The sequence below is a fragment of the Martes martes genome, assembly GCF_963455335.1.
Source record: "Martes martes genome assembly, chromosome: 2".
Taxonomy (NCBI): Eukaryota; Metazoa; Chordata; class Mammalia; order Carnivora; family Mustelidae; genus Martes; species Martes martes.
In genome coordinates, this window is record NC_137889.1 from 102,408,411 (window position 1) to 102,420,592 (window position 12,182).

General features: G+C 38.5%; 1 protein-coding gene across 1 annotated transcript in view; it reads left to right on the forward strand.

Moving 5' to 3' along the window:
* Positions 1 to 12,182, forward strand: part of BANK1 (B cell scaffold protein with ankyrin repeats 1) — a gene marked incomplete at its 5' end in the record, with an annotated part of 292,454 nt that overhangs the window by 276,368 nt on the left and 3,904 nt on the right. Inside the window, 3 exons of the mRNA XM_080796335.1 lie at positions 1,855 to 2,030; positions 5,474 to 5,537; positions 10,744 to 10,773. Coding sequence (XP_080652461.1) covers positions 1,855 to 2,030; positions 5,474 to 5,537; positions 10,744 to 10,773 — 270 coding nt within the window. The remainder of the gene's footprint in view (positions 1 to 1,854; positions 2,031 to 5,473; positions 5,538 to 10,743; positions 10,774 to 12,182) is intronic.

The window sequence follows — 12,182 nt, forward strand, 5'->3', positions numbered from 1 at the left end:
CTTTTGCAAAACGCATCTCCCAAATTGGAGTGGAATGTGGAGGCCTATAAAAAACAAATGGTTTAAGAAGCAAGATCTCAATTGTTATCTGTGCTTTTGGCAGCTGAACCAGTGAGCCCTCTGGCTGACTTGTGCTTCTTCAGTTCTCTTGGGATTTCATGCTCCGTCATCCCTGAAGAAAATGATTTTGAGTGTAGAATCTGTTGACATCTTGTTAGTTCTGGGGGAATAGGACTTCTGAAGAGAAAAGACAAGACCAGCCAAAAAACCCCCCATAGGAATCAGAATGATTGGTCATGGAGCAATTTTATGTGTACGTGAATCTTTTCAGAAAGGAACCCTCTCTGTGTCCCTGTTCCAAGATTCTCTGCTAGAATCCTTCTCAAAACCAAGAAAGCCATTAAAGGTCATTCTAAGACAGCCCCAAGGGTCGAGCCCCCCTGAAATACTTAAAACCTGCTATGAAGTACTTGAAATGTCTCTTTTCCAGATTAACCAATCCAAACACTATTGATGAATTCTTATCACTGTAAAATTTGTGGGGTGCCTGGGTGGCTCAGTCAGTTAAGGGTCAGGCTCCTGAGGTCAGCTCAGGTCATGATCTCGGAGTCGTGGGCTCAAGCCCTATGTTGGGCTCCCCACGCGGTATTGAGTCAGCTTGAGATTCTCTCCCTGCCCCTCTACCCCTCCCCCTATTCACACACAAGTCCTCTCTCCCTCTAAAATAAATAAATAAATCTTTAAAAAAACCTCGAATGCCCTCCATTTCCTAAGTCCTTGTCTGCCTGGTCCAGTGACAGTTTAGTTGCTCTATTTCTTTCTTGAAGATGGGCTCCCAGTAGTGAGCAATGACTCAGGGACAGCAAACCAGTACACAGCTGGACAGGATTACCCATTCTCTCATTCTAGACTCTCTGGACATATTTAGATTTGATACCACATGAGACGTACACTGCGGAGGAATTACCCAGGTAATATAATTACCTGAGATAATATGATACACAGGTTGAACTTGTTAAAGAAAGTACAAACTCAGATGAGTTCTGCAGCCAGGCAGGTAACAGGTGTGATGCCATCCAATGACCATAAGGAGTGACAGGATTGCACAGAGCATCCTTACAGGCATGCAGCCTCTTTTCTGTCTTTAAACACTACATGGGACAAATAAAACACTGAACTCACCCATGGTCTATGGTTGTCTACTACTGTACCTCGGGCTGGTCTATGGTGTGGCATTAGCAGCAGCACATGGGCAGCTGGACCATCCAATGTTCTTACTGTGCTAAACAAAATAAACTCTTTTGGGAAGAGAGCAGTGCATTACAAAATGAGCAGCAATTGCTTATTTAAAATCTTTCTGGAGTAAAGTTGTCAATGCTTCTAAACCTCTCACGACACTTGGATGTTTGTTGAGATCTCCTTTCCCAAATCTACAGAAATATGTTTCTTCCACAAATAGTTATCACTGATAATAATGTTAATGTTATTTAACTTTTACTATGTGACAGTCATTATGCTAAGTATTTAGTGTGCATGATTAAAAATAATCCTCTGAAAAAGAACATGATATGGGCACTGCCTACAACTGGTACAATGCAGAAATTTACTGCTGTTCTTTCTCTGTTTGTCCCCTTTTCTTCCCCCAGTGATGGCACACATTCTTTTTACCCATAACATTAGGTACCAGGCACAACAATCCTTAGAAAGAAGTTCATTAAAAAATTTGTACTTATTTATTCTGTAACCGCTTATAGACTGACAGGAACAAGAAACTCAACTGATTTGTTTTCAGTGTTCTTCCCCCCCGTTGTCATATTTCATGTTCTTGTTAAGACATCTTCCCTCATATTGTAGACAGAGCTCGGATGGAGAGTCAAGCCTTTTCCACTGTGGACTGCCTTGCTGCTGGGCAGGAAGAACTCATCCTCTTGCAGGAGAAGGTCAAAAATGGGAAACTATCCGTGGATGAAGCGCTAGAGAAATTTAAACATTGGCAGATGGGAAAGACGGAGCTGGAAATGATTCAGCAGGTAATACTGACCCCAGCAGGTAATACTGACCCCTTCTGGAACATTCCCTCACTTGCAGAGCCTCTCTGTAAATGTCTTTACAAGAAACACAGGTAACTGTTCTTTTGATTTTTAACTCCCCCCTCCCCCCCAAAAAAGGTGTTTTCGAACTACCAATTAAACATTTCATGTGTGCAAAGCATTGGTGAACTCAGCATCGGTGAGTATCAGTGTATCAGTGTATCAGTATCAGTGTATCAGTGCTAATACCTGATCACCTTACAAGGCTGTTTTTAAGTTAGTGAATGTTTTGTGAATCTCATTGCTGAAGTTAAGGTAAAACATCTTACACTAACATGTGCTCAGCATTCGGAAGAGTGCACTATATTGACCAGGCTTAAAGGGAATAAGAAAATAATTTGAATCATATCAGGCAATAGTCCTCAATGAAATATAGTAAGTTTTCTCTTCTCTTCCCCTTAACCTTTGGGGGAAAAAAACCTGTATATGTCAGTCAAGATTTACAGAGAAATGCTGCCAAGCGTATTAACTTCAGATAAGCTTGTCTTCTATTAATATAACATACATCTGGAGAGGGTCTTAGAGTAGATGGTTCTGAGATGAGCCTGGAAACAATATATACCATGTATACCCCATGACATTCCTCAGTGAGGGGTATGAAGACCGTATTCTGTTTTATCCCACAGGCCTTCCTACTCCCAAAATAGTCCAACAGTTTTTTCTTCTCATCACAGAAAGCCCCAGTGCCATAGAAACCTGTTTTCCGGAAACTGATTGAACACATTTAATTAGCTGGTTTAGGCCAAAGTACAAATAATCATTAATAGCTTAATATACTCCCTTTCCCAAGAGATCATTTTTATTGAAAAACAATGCTTAGGAAAACATTTTTAAGCAACAGAAAAGTGAATCCCAGTGATAACATCTCAAACAAATGGGCATAGAGGCAGAAGGTGTTGAGGGAAAGAGACTTTCCCAACACCTCTGAGATCATTCCTTCTCAGAAATCACTGGTCTTGAAGGGCAGCTCTGGTTGTGGGTGGTGGCCGGACCTGAGCCGGGTTATGCAGGGCCAAGCTAGGGCAGTTGCTTTTCCAAACAAATGGAATGAAATACTGATTGTACAGTTTTGCGACTGATTGTCGTTCATGATCAGAATGACAACAGGGCTTCTCGATCTGTGCCCATGCCATCACCGTCAAAGTCCCTCTCATCCTGAAATGGGTAAACTGTGCCCAGGTGTAGACCTACACAATCACTCTCCTAGCACTGCCAGCAAGTTTTGCTGAAATAAGTCAATTATACCTCATTCTCCTTGGTCCATAATAAAGTTGACAATTTAGAATGATCCAACCAAAACACCTTCTTAGAAATTATTTCCCTTGTTGTTTTATTAAAAGTCTCGGTTGGTTTTATTTTGTTTGTGTATTTATATTTAATATATAATTTAATATATAAATTCTTAGCAAGAATTTAAGGTGGCCTGTAACTACTTTAAGACTGACCTGACTGTCCAATATATAGGGAAAATGGGATAATGATATGGTTACTGTTATGCAAGACAAATCAAAACGAAATTTAACCTATAAATAAATACAAGAACAAGCACTAAGCCTGCTTTCCATTAGAGCTAAAAGTTCAGTGACTCTTACTGAATACTGTTTGACGATCAGTCCTTTTCCTTTTTTATGTTTCCAGCGTTAGTGAGATATAATTGCCCAGAACACTGGATCAATTTAAGGTGTACTACCATGTTGATTTTACACACTTACATATGATTACCGCCATAGTGTTAGCTAACATCTCCAGCATGTCACAAAATGATCATTTCTGTTCCGAGGTGACAACATTTAATAGCTACTCTCTTAGCAACTTTCCAGTATATAATTCTGTATTGTTTACTAAAATCTCCATGCTGTGTATTGGATCACCAGAACTTATTTATCTTATAACTGGACGTTAGTACCCTTTGACCAACTTCTCTTTCCCTCCACTCCCCGGTCCCTAGTAACCACCACTCTACTCACTGAGTCCAGTGTTTTTAGATTCCACATTTAAACAATATCATACCATGTTTGTCTTTCTCTCTTTTTTCACTCAGGATAGTGCCTTCAAGGTCCATTCATGTTCTTGCAAATTGCAGGATTTCCTTCTTCCTTAATCCATTCATCCACTGACAGGCCCTTAGGTTGTTTCCGTATCTTGGCTATTGTGAATAATCCTGCAGTGAACATGAGGGTGCACCTATCTCTTCAATATCCTGTTTTCATTGTTTTCAGATCTATACCCAGGAGTGGGATTACTGGATCAGATGGTAGTTCTATTTTTAATTTTTTAAGAAAGCTATTGTGGCTACACTAATTTACATTCCCACCAGTAGTGTACAAGGATTCCCTTTTCTCCACATCCTGCTGACACTTGTTACCTCTTTTTGATGATAACCATTCTAACAGGTGTGAGGTGATAATACCTCAGTGTGGCTTTGATTTTCATTTCCCTATTTTGCATTTGCATTTTGATTTGCATTTCCCTATTGATTAATGATATTGAGCACCTTTTCACATACGTTTGGTTCATATGTCTTTTTTTGGGAAAATGTCTATTTACTTCCTCTGCCCATTTATTTCTCTGACCATTTTTAAACTAGATTATTTGGATTTTGCTGTTGCATTGTTTGAATTCTTAATATATTTTGGATCTTAACCTCTTACCGGATAGATGATTTGAAAATATTTTCTCCCATTCTGTAGGTTGCCTTTTCATTTTTTTTAATTATTTTTTTCTGCTGTCCAGAAGCCTTTTAGTTTGGTGTAGTCCTACTTGTTCATTTTTGCTTTTGTTACTTGTGCTTTGAGGTGTCATATCCAAAAAACTACAACAAAGGCCAACGTCAAGGAGCATTTTTCCCCTGTGTTTTCTTAGTTCTTCATAGAAGGGCCTGGACAACACCCAGAATAGCAGAAAAAAGAATGTTATCCCTATTTTCCCAACATATGTACACACTCATTCCCCACACTTTACCCTTGTAGTTTGCAAAATATTCATTTATACCCTGAGGGTAAATCTATCAGGGGTACCTGTGAAGTTATGTTATTATTGACAGAGGTATTATCCTAAGAAAATAACCACAAGAATTGGGCTCTGAGTCCCCAAGCTGACTCTATCACTTAAAACTGTGTGTTTTGGGAAAATTATGTAACCTTTCTGAATCTCAGTTTCTATATATGTAAAATGAGATGATGACTTATATACTTCATGAATTTGCAAGAATTAAGTTAACACATTTAAAATATCAGGGATGGTTGGTTGGGACACTGTAAGTACCAGATTAGTGCTACATAGTCCTGGTGGTCCTAGGGACAGTAAGTAGTTGATGTTCTCATCTTGATCTATGACAAATTTGTAAACCTTCACTTGTATTTTCTGGTCATTTCCTCATTAAGGAAAAACTACGCCAACTGCGAGATTGCATTATTGGGAAAAGGCCAGAAGAAGAAAATGTGTCTGGTAAGTAAGATTTGTCTGTTATTCCTTTGTCATTCTGTACAGGAGAAAATGCAAGGACTATGGAGTCAAACAGGTTTGAATTCAAATCTGTGCTCCCTCACTTCCCTGCTGCATGATTGGACAGCATTAATCCCTAGTACTCAGGTTCTTTGTCTGCAAAATAGGAGTAATTATAGATGTGTCTGGAAGTGGTTGTGTAAGTTAACATCTAAAATATTTTTCACCTTCTTTGACCCATAATGAACCTTCAATAAATGCTAGTTTCTTCCTTTGATTTCTGTGAAATTTGCAAATAAGATAATTCCCCTCTAGTCTTTTATATGTATGAGCCATTATACAGAGTACTGAATTATTAAGGAGTCATACTTTTTTAATAAGGTTGAATATTTCTCATATAGTCAGTTCTCGCAATTGTCCACAGGTGGATCATTTTAAATTGTAAATCTCAGGTTGCTTTCCCCTGTAGCCAGCATGCTTTTTGGCAATGCAGATCCCCCTTGCTAATAATTAACAGTTGCTGCTGGGCTGGGGGAGATGGGGAGGGTGGGGGGGTGGGGAGGGGGGGTGGGGGGTGGGGGGACACCACTCATTTTAATGTTAATATAAACCAAACATTATTAAGATGGTAAATCTTCTCCAAAGAAAAACAGCACATTCCAAAATTGAAAATAAATGATGTTGTCACAATTGGACCACTCTTTCCCCAAGTCCTTACTCCTGCACAGATAATTAAAAACTGACAACCACTAGCAAACCTTAAAATTTCCATCTCTTCCATGTTCAATAAGACTGCATAGATTTTTAACTACTGCTTCATGTTGAAATCTACCCTGAAAGAGTTTATTAAATTGGTATCTGCTTTTCCAAGGAAAATTCTGTAAGCGCTCTTAGAAATGTTTTCTAAAAACAGAAATATACTTTCTAAAATAATTAAGTTCACAAATGCAGGGCTGATTTACAGATAACTGAGTTCTATCTGTAGAATCTCCATCCTAATGTGGCAAAATATTAAAATTTTAACAATATATCAAATTATAAAATATATAAATACCTTTACTAAGGAACATTAGGTAGTAACAGCTAATATTTGACTGTTTACTCTACACTTAATGTTATCTTTTTAGTTTCATATAATAATCCTTCAAGTTAGACATTAGTCTCAATTCATACATAAGGAAACTGAGATTATAAGAAACTAAGAAGGGGCGCCTGGGTGGCTCAGTGGGTTAAGACTCTGCCTTTGGCTCAGGTCATGATCTTAGGGTCCTGGAATCGAGCCCCGCATCGGGCTCTCTGCTCAGCGGGGAGCCTGCTTCCCCCCCTCTCTCTCTGCCTCTCTGCCTACTTGTGATCTCTCTCTCTCTGTCAAATAAATAAATAAAATTAAAAAAAAATTAAAAAAAAAAAAGAAACTAAGAAGCCCAAAGACATTAGATATTAGACATTACACATTAGAAACTTCAGCTTATTTCTTTTTTAATCCAAAGTCAATGCTTCTCATCATTGATGTCTTAATTAAGAATTGGCTTAGTTCCCCTTCTAACCAAAAGTAGTACCAGACAAACCCTCCCACTGTATAGAACATTAACAGTGGGCAAACATATGAGGCAGTTGATTTCAGGCAATAAGCATTTAGTAGCCTAAGACTTAATTCCAGTGACAAAATATAGAAGGTGACTCTAATGATTGCCCAGGAGACTGATTTTCTGACTGTAGTCTGTGCAAAGCAAGGCAGTTTTTTGACATGAGGAGGAAAAGATCAGAGTTCAGGGCAGCCAAAGCTTCTGCAATGTGTGTGGTGGGTCTCTGAAGAGGTGATAGCTGTGTAGAGAGGTAGCCTCAGAGGCCACAAGTCTGTGGCCAAGAGATGAACTGTCCATGTGTAGGGCAAGGCCACTCAGACACAAGATAACAGCTTCTGGGACACTGAAAGCAAAACAAGACACTAGATGAGCAGAGCCAGGGAAAGGCCATACTGGGGATGTTCGAGTTCTTGCCCTGTCAGAGTGAAAAGATCTCCTTAACACTTTGTTAGAACACCTGGAACCCTGCTGTGACACCCAAGAGATGTAATGACTAAAGACCATGACAAACTGCCTTAACAAAGCCTAAAACCAAAGCCTTACAAGGTTCACATGGAAGACAGAGTTTGTAGGCTCAGTCCCGCTGGGGGCTTTAAAAAACACCATGGGCTATAGGTCAAAATTGGTAAAAGCATAAAACTAGGCCTATACAAGTTCATGCTGGTCATAAAACTGCCTGCTAAAATGAGAACCTACACTTATTACTTATAAGAGGAATACTACAGAATCCAGAATATACAATTGATTGTCTATAATGTCCAGTATTCAATTTTTTTTTAAAAAAGGAAGATATACAAGATGTAGGAAAATGTAATCCATAGAAAAGAAAAAGCCATCAATAAAAATTGCATCTAAAATGGTCCCATTGTTAATCTTAACAGACAAAATACTTTAAAGCAACTCTTATAACCACAGTTAAATTAACAAAAAATATGGTGTTAAGGAGTGAATAAATAGGGAATCTATTGATATTTACAGAATACGACATGGGAAAAATTAGGATGCCTGTTTGTTTAAGGTGTACAAGGAAGGTTTACTAAAATAGAACATATGCTGGGATATTTAAAAAGTTTCAAAAGATTGAAATCTTCAGAATATGTTCTCTGAAAGATTTCAGCCTTTTGAAATCTTATATTCTCTACCACGACAGAAAAAATTAGAATTTAATTAGGAAATTAGAAATGTCTCAAAGTCATTAGGAAATTAAGTACATTTCAAAATAACCCATGGGTCAAATAAGAAATCACAAGAAAATGCTTCAACCTGAATAATAGTGAAAATACAGCATATCAAAATGTGTGGAAGGCAACTAAAATAGTACTTTAAGGTAAATTTAGCTATAAATAGTGTAGGAGAAAAGAGGAAAAGCTTAAGATTAGTGATCTATATTTCCACTACGGGAAACTAGAAAATAAAAAGCAAACTCAGTTCAAGAAGAAGTAAGAGGAAAACTAGAAAGATCAGATTAAAAATCAATAAAAAATGAAAGATATGAACAATAGAAAAATGAACAAAACCAAAAGCTAGTTATTTGAAAACATAACTAAGATTGATAAAACCATGACAAAAATGAACTGGAAAAAAGAGAAAACAAGAGTTATCACATCAGGAAAGTAAAGTGAGGCTATCACAACAGAACCTACAGATATTAAAAAGATGCTAAGGAAATATAATCAACTTTTTGTCAATATATTTAACAACTTAGATTAAAAGAACAAATTAATTGAAAAAACAAAACTTACAAAGCTAAAATAATTACACTCCTCTGAACATAATATTTTACATAGTCAACAAAGATGAGTCTGGGAAGGAGGCAATAAGAGCAGAAGAAAATGAACCTAGAGGTGTTACAAATACATAACATATCCACACTGAAGGGAAGCAGAAATGAATTTAGAAAACAGTATATTCCAAGGATAGAAACAAAAGAAAAAAAAATCAGTACATAAAAACGTATTCTGTACTCCAGTTAGTAGGTTTATATCTCTATATGGGTATAGTTTAGCCATTTCAAAACTACCATTTGTATATTCTAGGATTGAGTAAATAAATAAATGTACTATGGGTAGTAAGAAACAGGTTTCCTATTGTCAGAGAGAGGAGTAACTACTAAGGAAAGAAGGAAAGTTCGAACGAATCTTTTGGTTCTACTCTGGAGTTGGGAGTAAATGTAACAACTCAAGTTTGTTAATATATATATATTACAAATGATATAGAAATATGGTTGTATGTATAAACATATGCACTTCTTTAACCCTGTCTGCTGAAAAGACCTAGAAGCAATGACTGCCCAGCACCAATGAGCACATCTCACACCTAGGTCTTAGTTTATAAAAGCAAATGGCCAATTATCACGTGAAAATATGCTCAATGCCATTAATCATGAGGAAAATGCAAATTAAACTAAATGAGATATCAATACACACCAAATATAATGGCTAGAATTTTTAGATATTGCCAAAATGAACTGATTCGGCTATGGAACAACTGGATATGCATTGCATGCATTGCTTATGGAAGTGTAAAATGGTGTGTTGGCTTTAGAACAGTTAAATGTGCACCAACTTTATGGCCTAGGCTAGCCACTCCTAGGGATTTCTCAAAAAAAAAAAGAAAGAAAGAAAGAAAACATTACGTGTATCCAAAGACTTGCTCACAAAATTCTTAGCAGTTTCATTTATAATGGCCAAACCAGAAAAAATCCAAATGTCCAATAGAAGAAGAGATAATTATACTATAGTATATTCATACAGTGGAATACTACTCAATAACAGAAAGAAATGCCTACTATTAACACAAAACAACATGAATGAACATCACAGGTATTAGGCTAACTGAAAGATACCAAACATGAAGGAGTACATGGTTTAAGATTCCATTTATATGGAATTCTAGATAAAACCAATCTATAGCAATAGAAATCAGATTGGGGTCACTAGAGGTAATGGTAGAGTGAGGATTGATGTCAGGGGGCACAAGGGAATTTTCTTTTTTCTTTTTTTTTTTTAAGATTTTATTTATTTATTTGACAGAGAGAGCTCACAAGTAGACAGCCGGGCAGAGAGAGAGAGGTGGAAGCAGGCTCCCCGCTGAGCAGAGAGCCTGAAGTAGGGCTTGATCCCAGGACCCTGGGATCATGACCTGAGCTGAAAGCAGAGGTTTTAACCCACTGAGCCACCCAGGCACCCCACAAGGGCATTTTCAGTAGAGAGAAATGTTCTCTGTCCTAACTGGGTGATGGGTACATGGCTATATATATTTGTCAAAAGTCATAAGCCTATATACTTTAGAATGTTTGAGTTGTACTATACATACGGAATAATGCTAATTAAAAAAAAGAATGGAGTAGCCCAGGCTAGAAGAATCAAAGCAGAGGAGCGAGCTTTTATTAAATGTCTAACTTATCTAAAATCCTAATATCTTGGGACAAGCATCAGAAGGAAAAAAGACAAGAGTAGTAAAAGACATGGTTTCATACTCTGGCCAGAAATCAGTACATTTTTAATCAGACTGTGAAACTTCATAGTCACATCAAAGACAAGAAGTAGTCAAACAATTAAAAGAAACAAAGTTTAAGATAAATGTTGAGCCAAACTCAATAAATGTCTCTTTCTGTCTTCTAGATAAACTCACCATTGTGCACTATCCAAATGGTAAGTTTTTGGTATTTACTAAGAGTTTCAGACTACTGAAAGGTACATGGCAAACTAGTTTCAATATTAATGTAAACCTAATACGATTATGCAGGTCAGGGCAAAAACTCATATTGATTTTCTATGTATATGCAGAACCACTTGACATCCAAAATAACTTGGGGTGATTCTAGAATAGCAATGTAGAGGCATTGTTACAGAGTAAAAAAAAAAAAAAAAAAAAAAACATGTGCTTTGAACCCTGATGGACCTAGCCCTTCATAGCTTACCAGTTACCACCTTTGGCAAACCACTTAAACTCTTTAGGCCTCAATTTCCTCATATGTAAAATGGAGACAAGACTTCTCCCTTAGGGATTGCTATAAAGGCAGTTGATGATGTATAAATTTTTTGCCTTCAGAGGAACATTTATTGAGTATCTACTGTGTGCCAAGGGGAACCAATGTTGGGCACAATACATGATTCCTGCCTTAAGGGAACCCACCATCTGGTGGGGGAGGCAGAGATGAATCAAACGATCCCATAAAGAAATCACACATCCCAGAGAGAGCCGGTACTGAAGGCCTTCTCCAGGCGTCTGGGGAACATGCACAGCTGTAGTCCGTGCAGTGCAAGAGAGGTGCTTCCGTAGGACAGTATGTGAAGGATGAGCAGCAGTGAACAGGTGAGTGTGGAAGAGAAGAGGATGGATGTGCAAAGTCCCTGTGGTAGGAAGAAGTGTGGCTCGTAGGACCTGGGGCCCAGGGTGACCGGAACGGAGTGATTGTGAACACAGTTCCAGGTGAAGCTGAAGAGACCGGCCAGGCCAGCAGAGCCCCTAAGGCCTTGGACAGTTCTGACTCTGGTCCGAGAGCCATGGGGTGCCCATGAAGATGCTCAGACAGAGGTCACCTCACCGCCTGGTATTTTGAGCAGTTGCTTGGAGCAGGTACCCGGTGGATGCAGGCAGGACAGTCAGGCTGTTGCTAGAGTTAACTGGTTTGGGCTGCCTCTCCACTACACAGGACAGGCTGTGTGCCTAGAACCCTCTGAAGCCACACACACACACACACACACACACATGCATAGATACTTGATAAGTGGGAGTTACTGATATAGGAAGTGAAATTGGAGTAACACTTGAGAGGGTGATTCGCTTTAGTGTGGTGGGAAGGAATGTGTGCAGAAGGTTGTCAGGGGTCAAGAGGAGCCAGGGACCAGCTGGGAGCTCTGACTAACCTAGAAGGAACCACCTACAGCCCGAACCAAAGCAGTGACCATGGGAATGGAGAAGAGTGATCGATAGAAGTGAGCCACGTGGCTAGGATGGAAAATGGAAAGCCTGTGGTAAAGGCAGGAGGAGCAGTGGCCAATGGGGAGTAGTAGGACCAAGTTTTCATTAAAAAGTGTACTTTGAGAAGACATCTAAA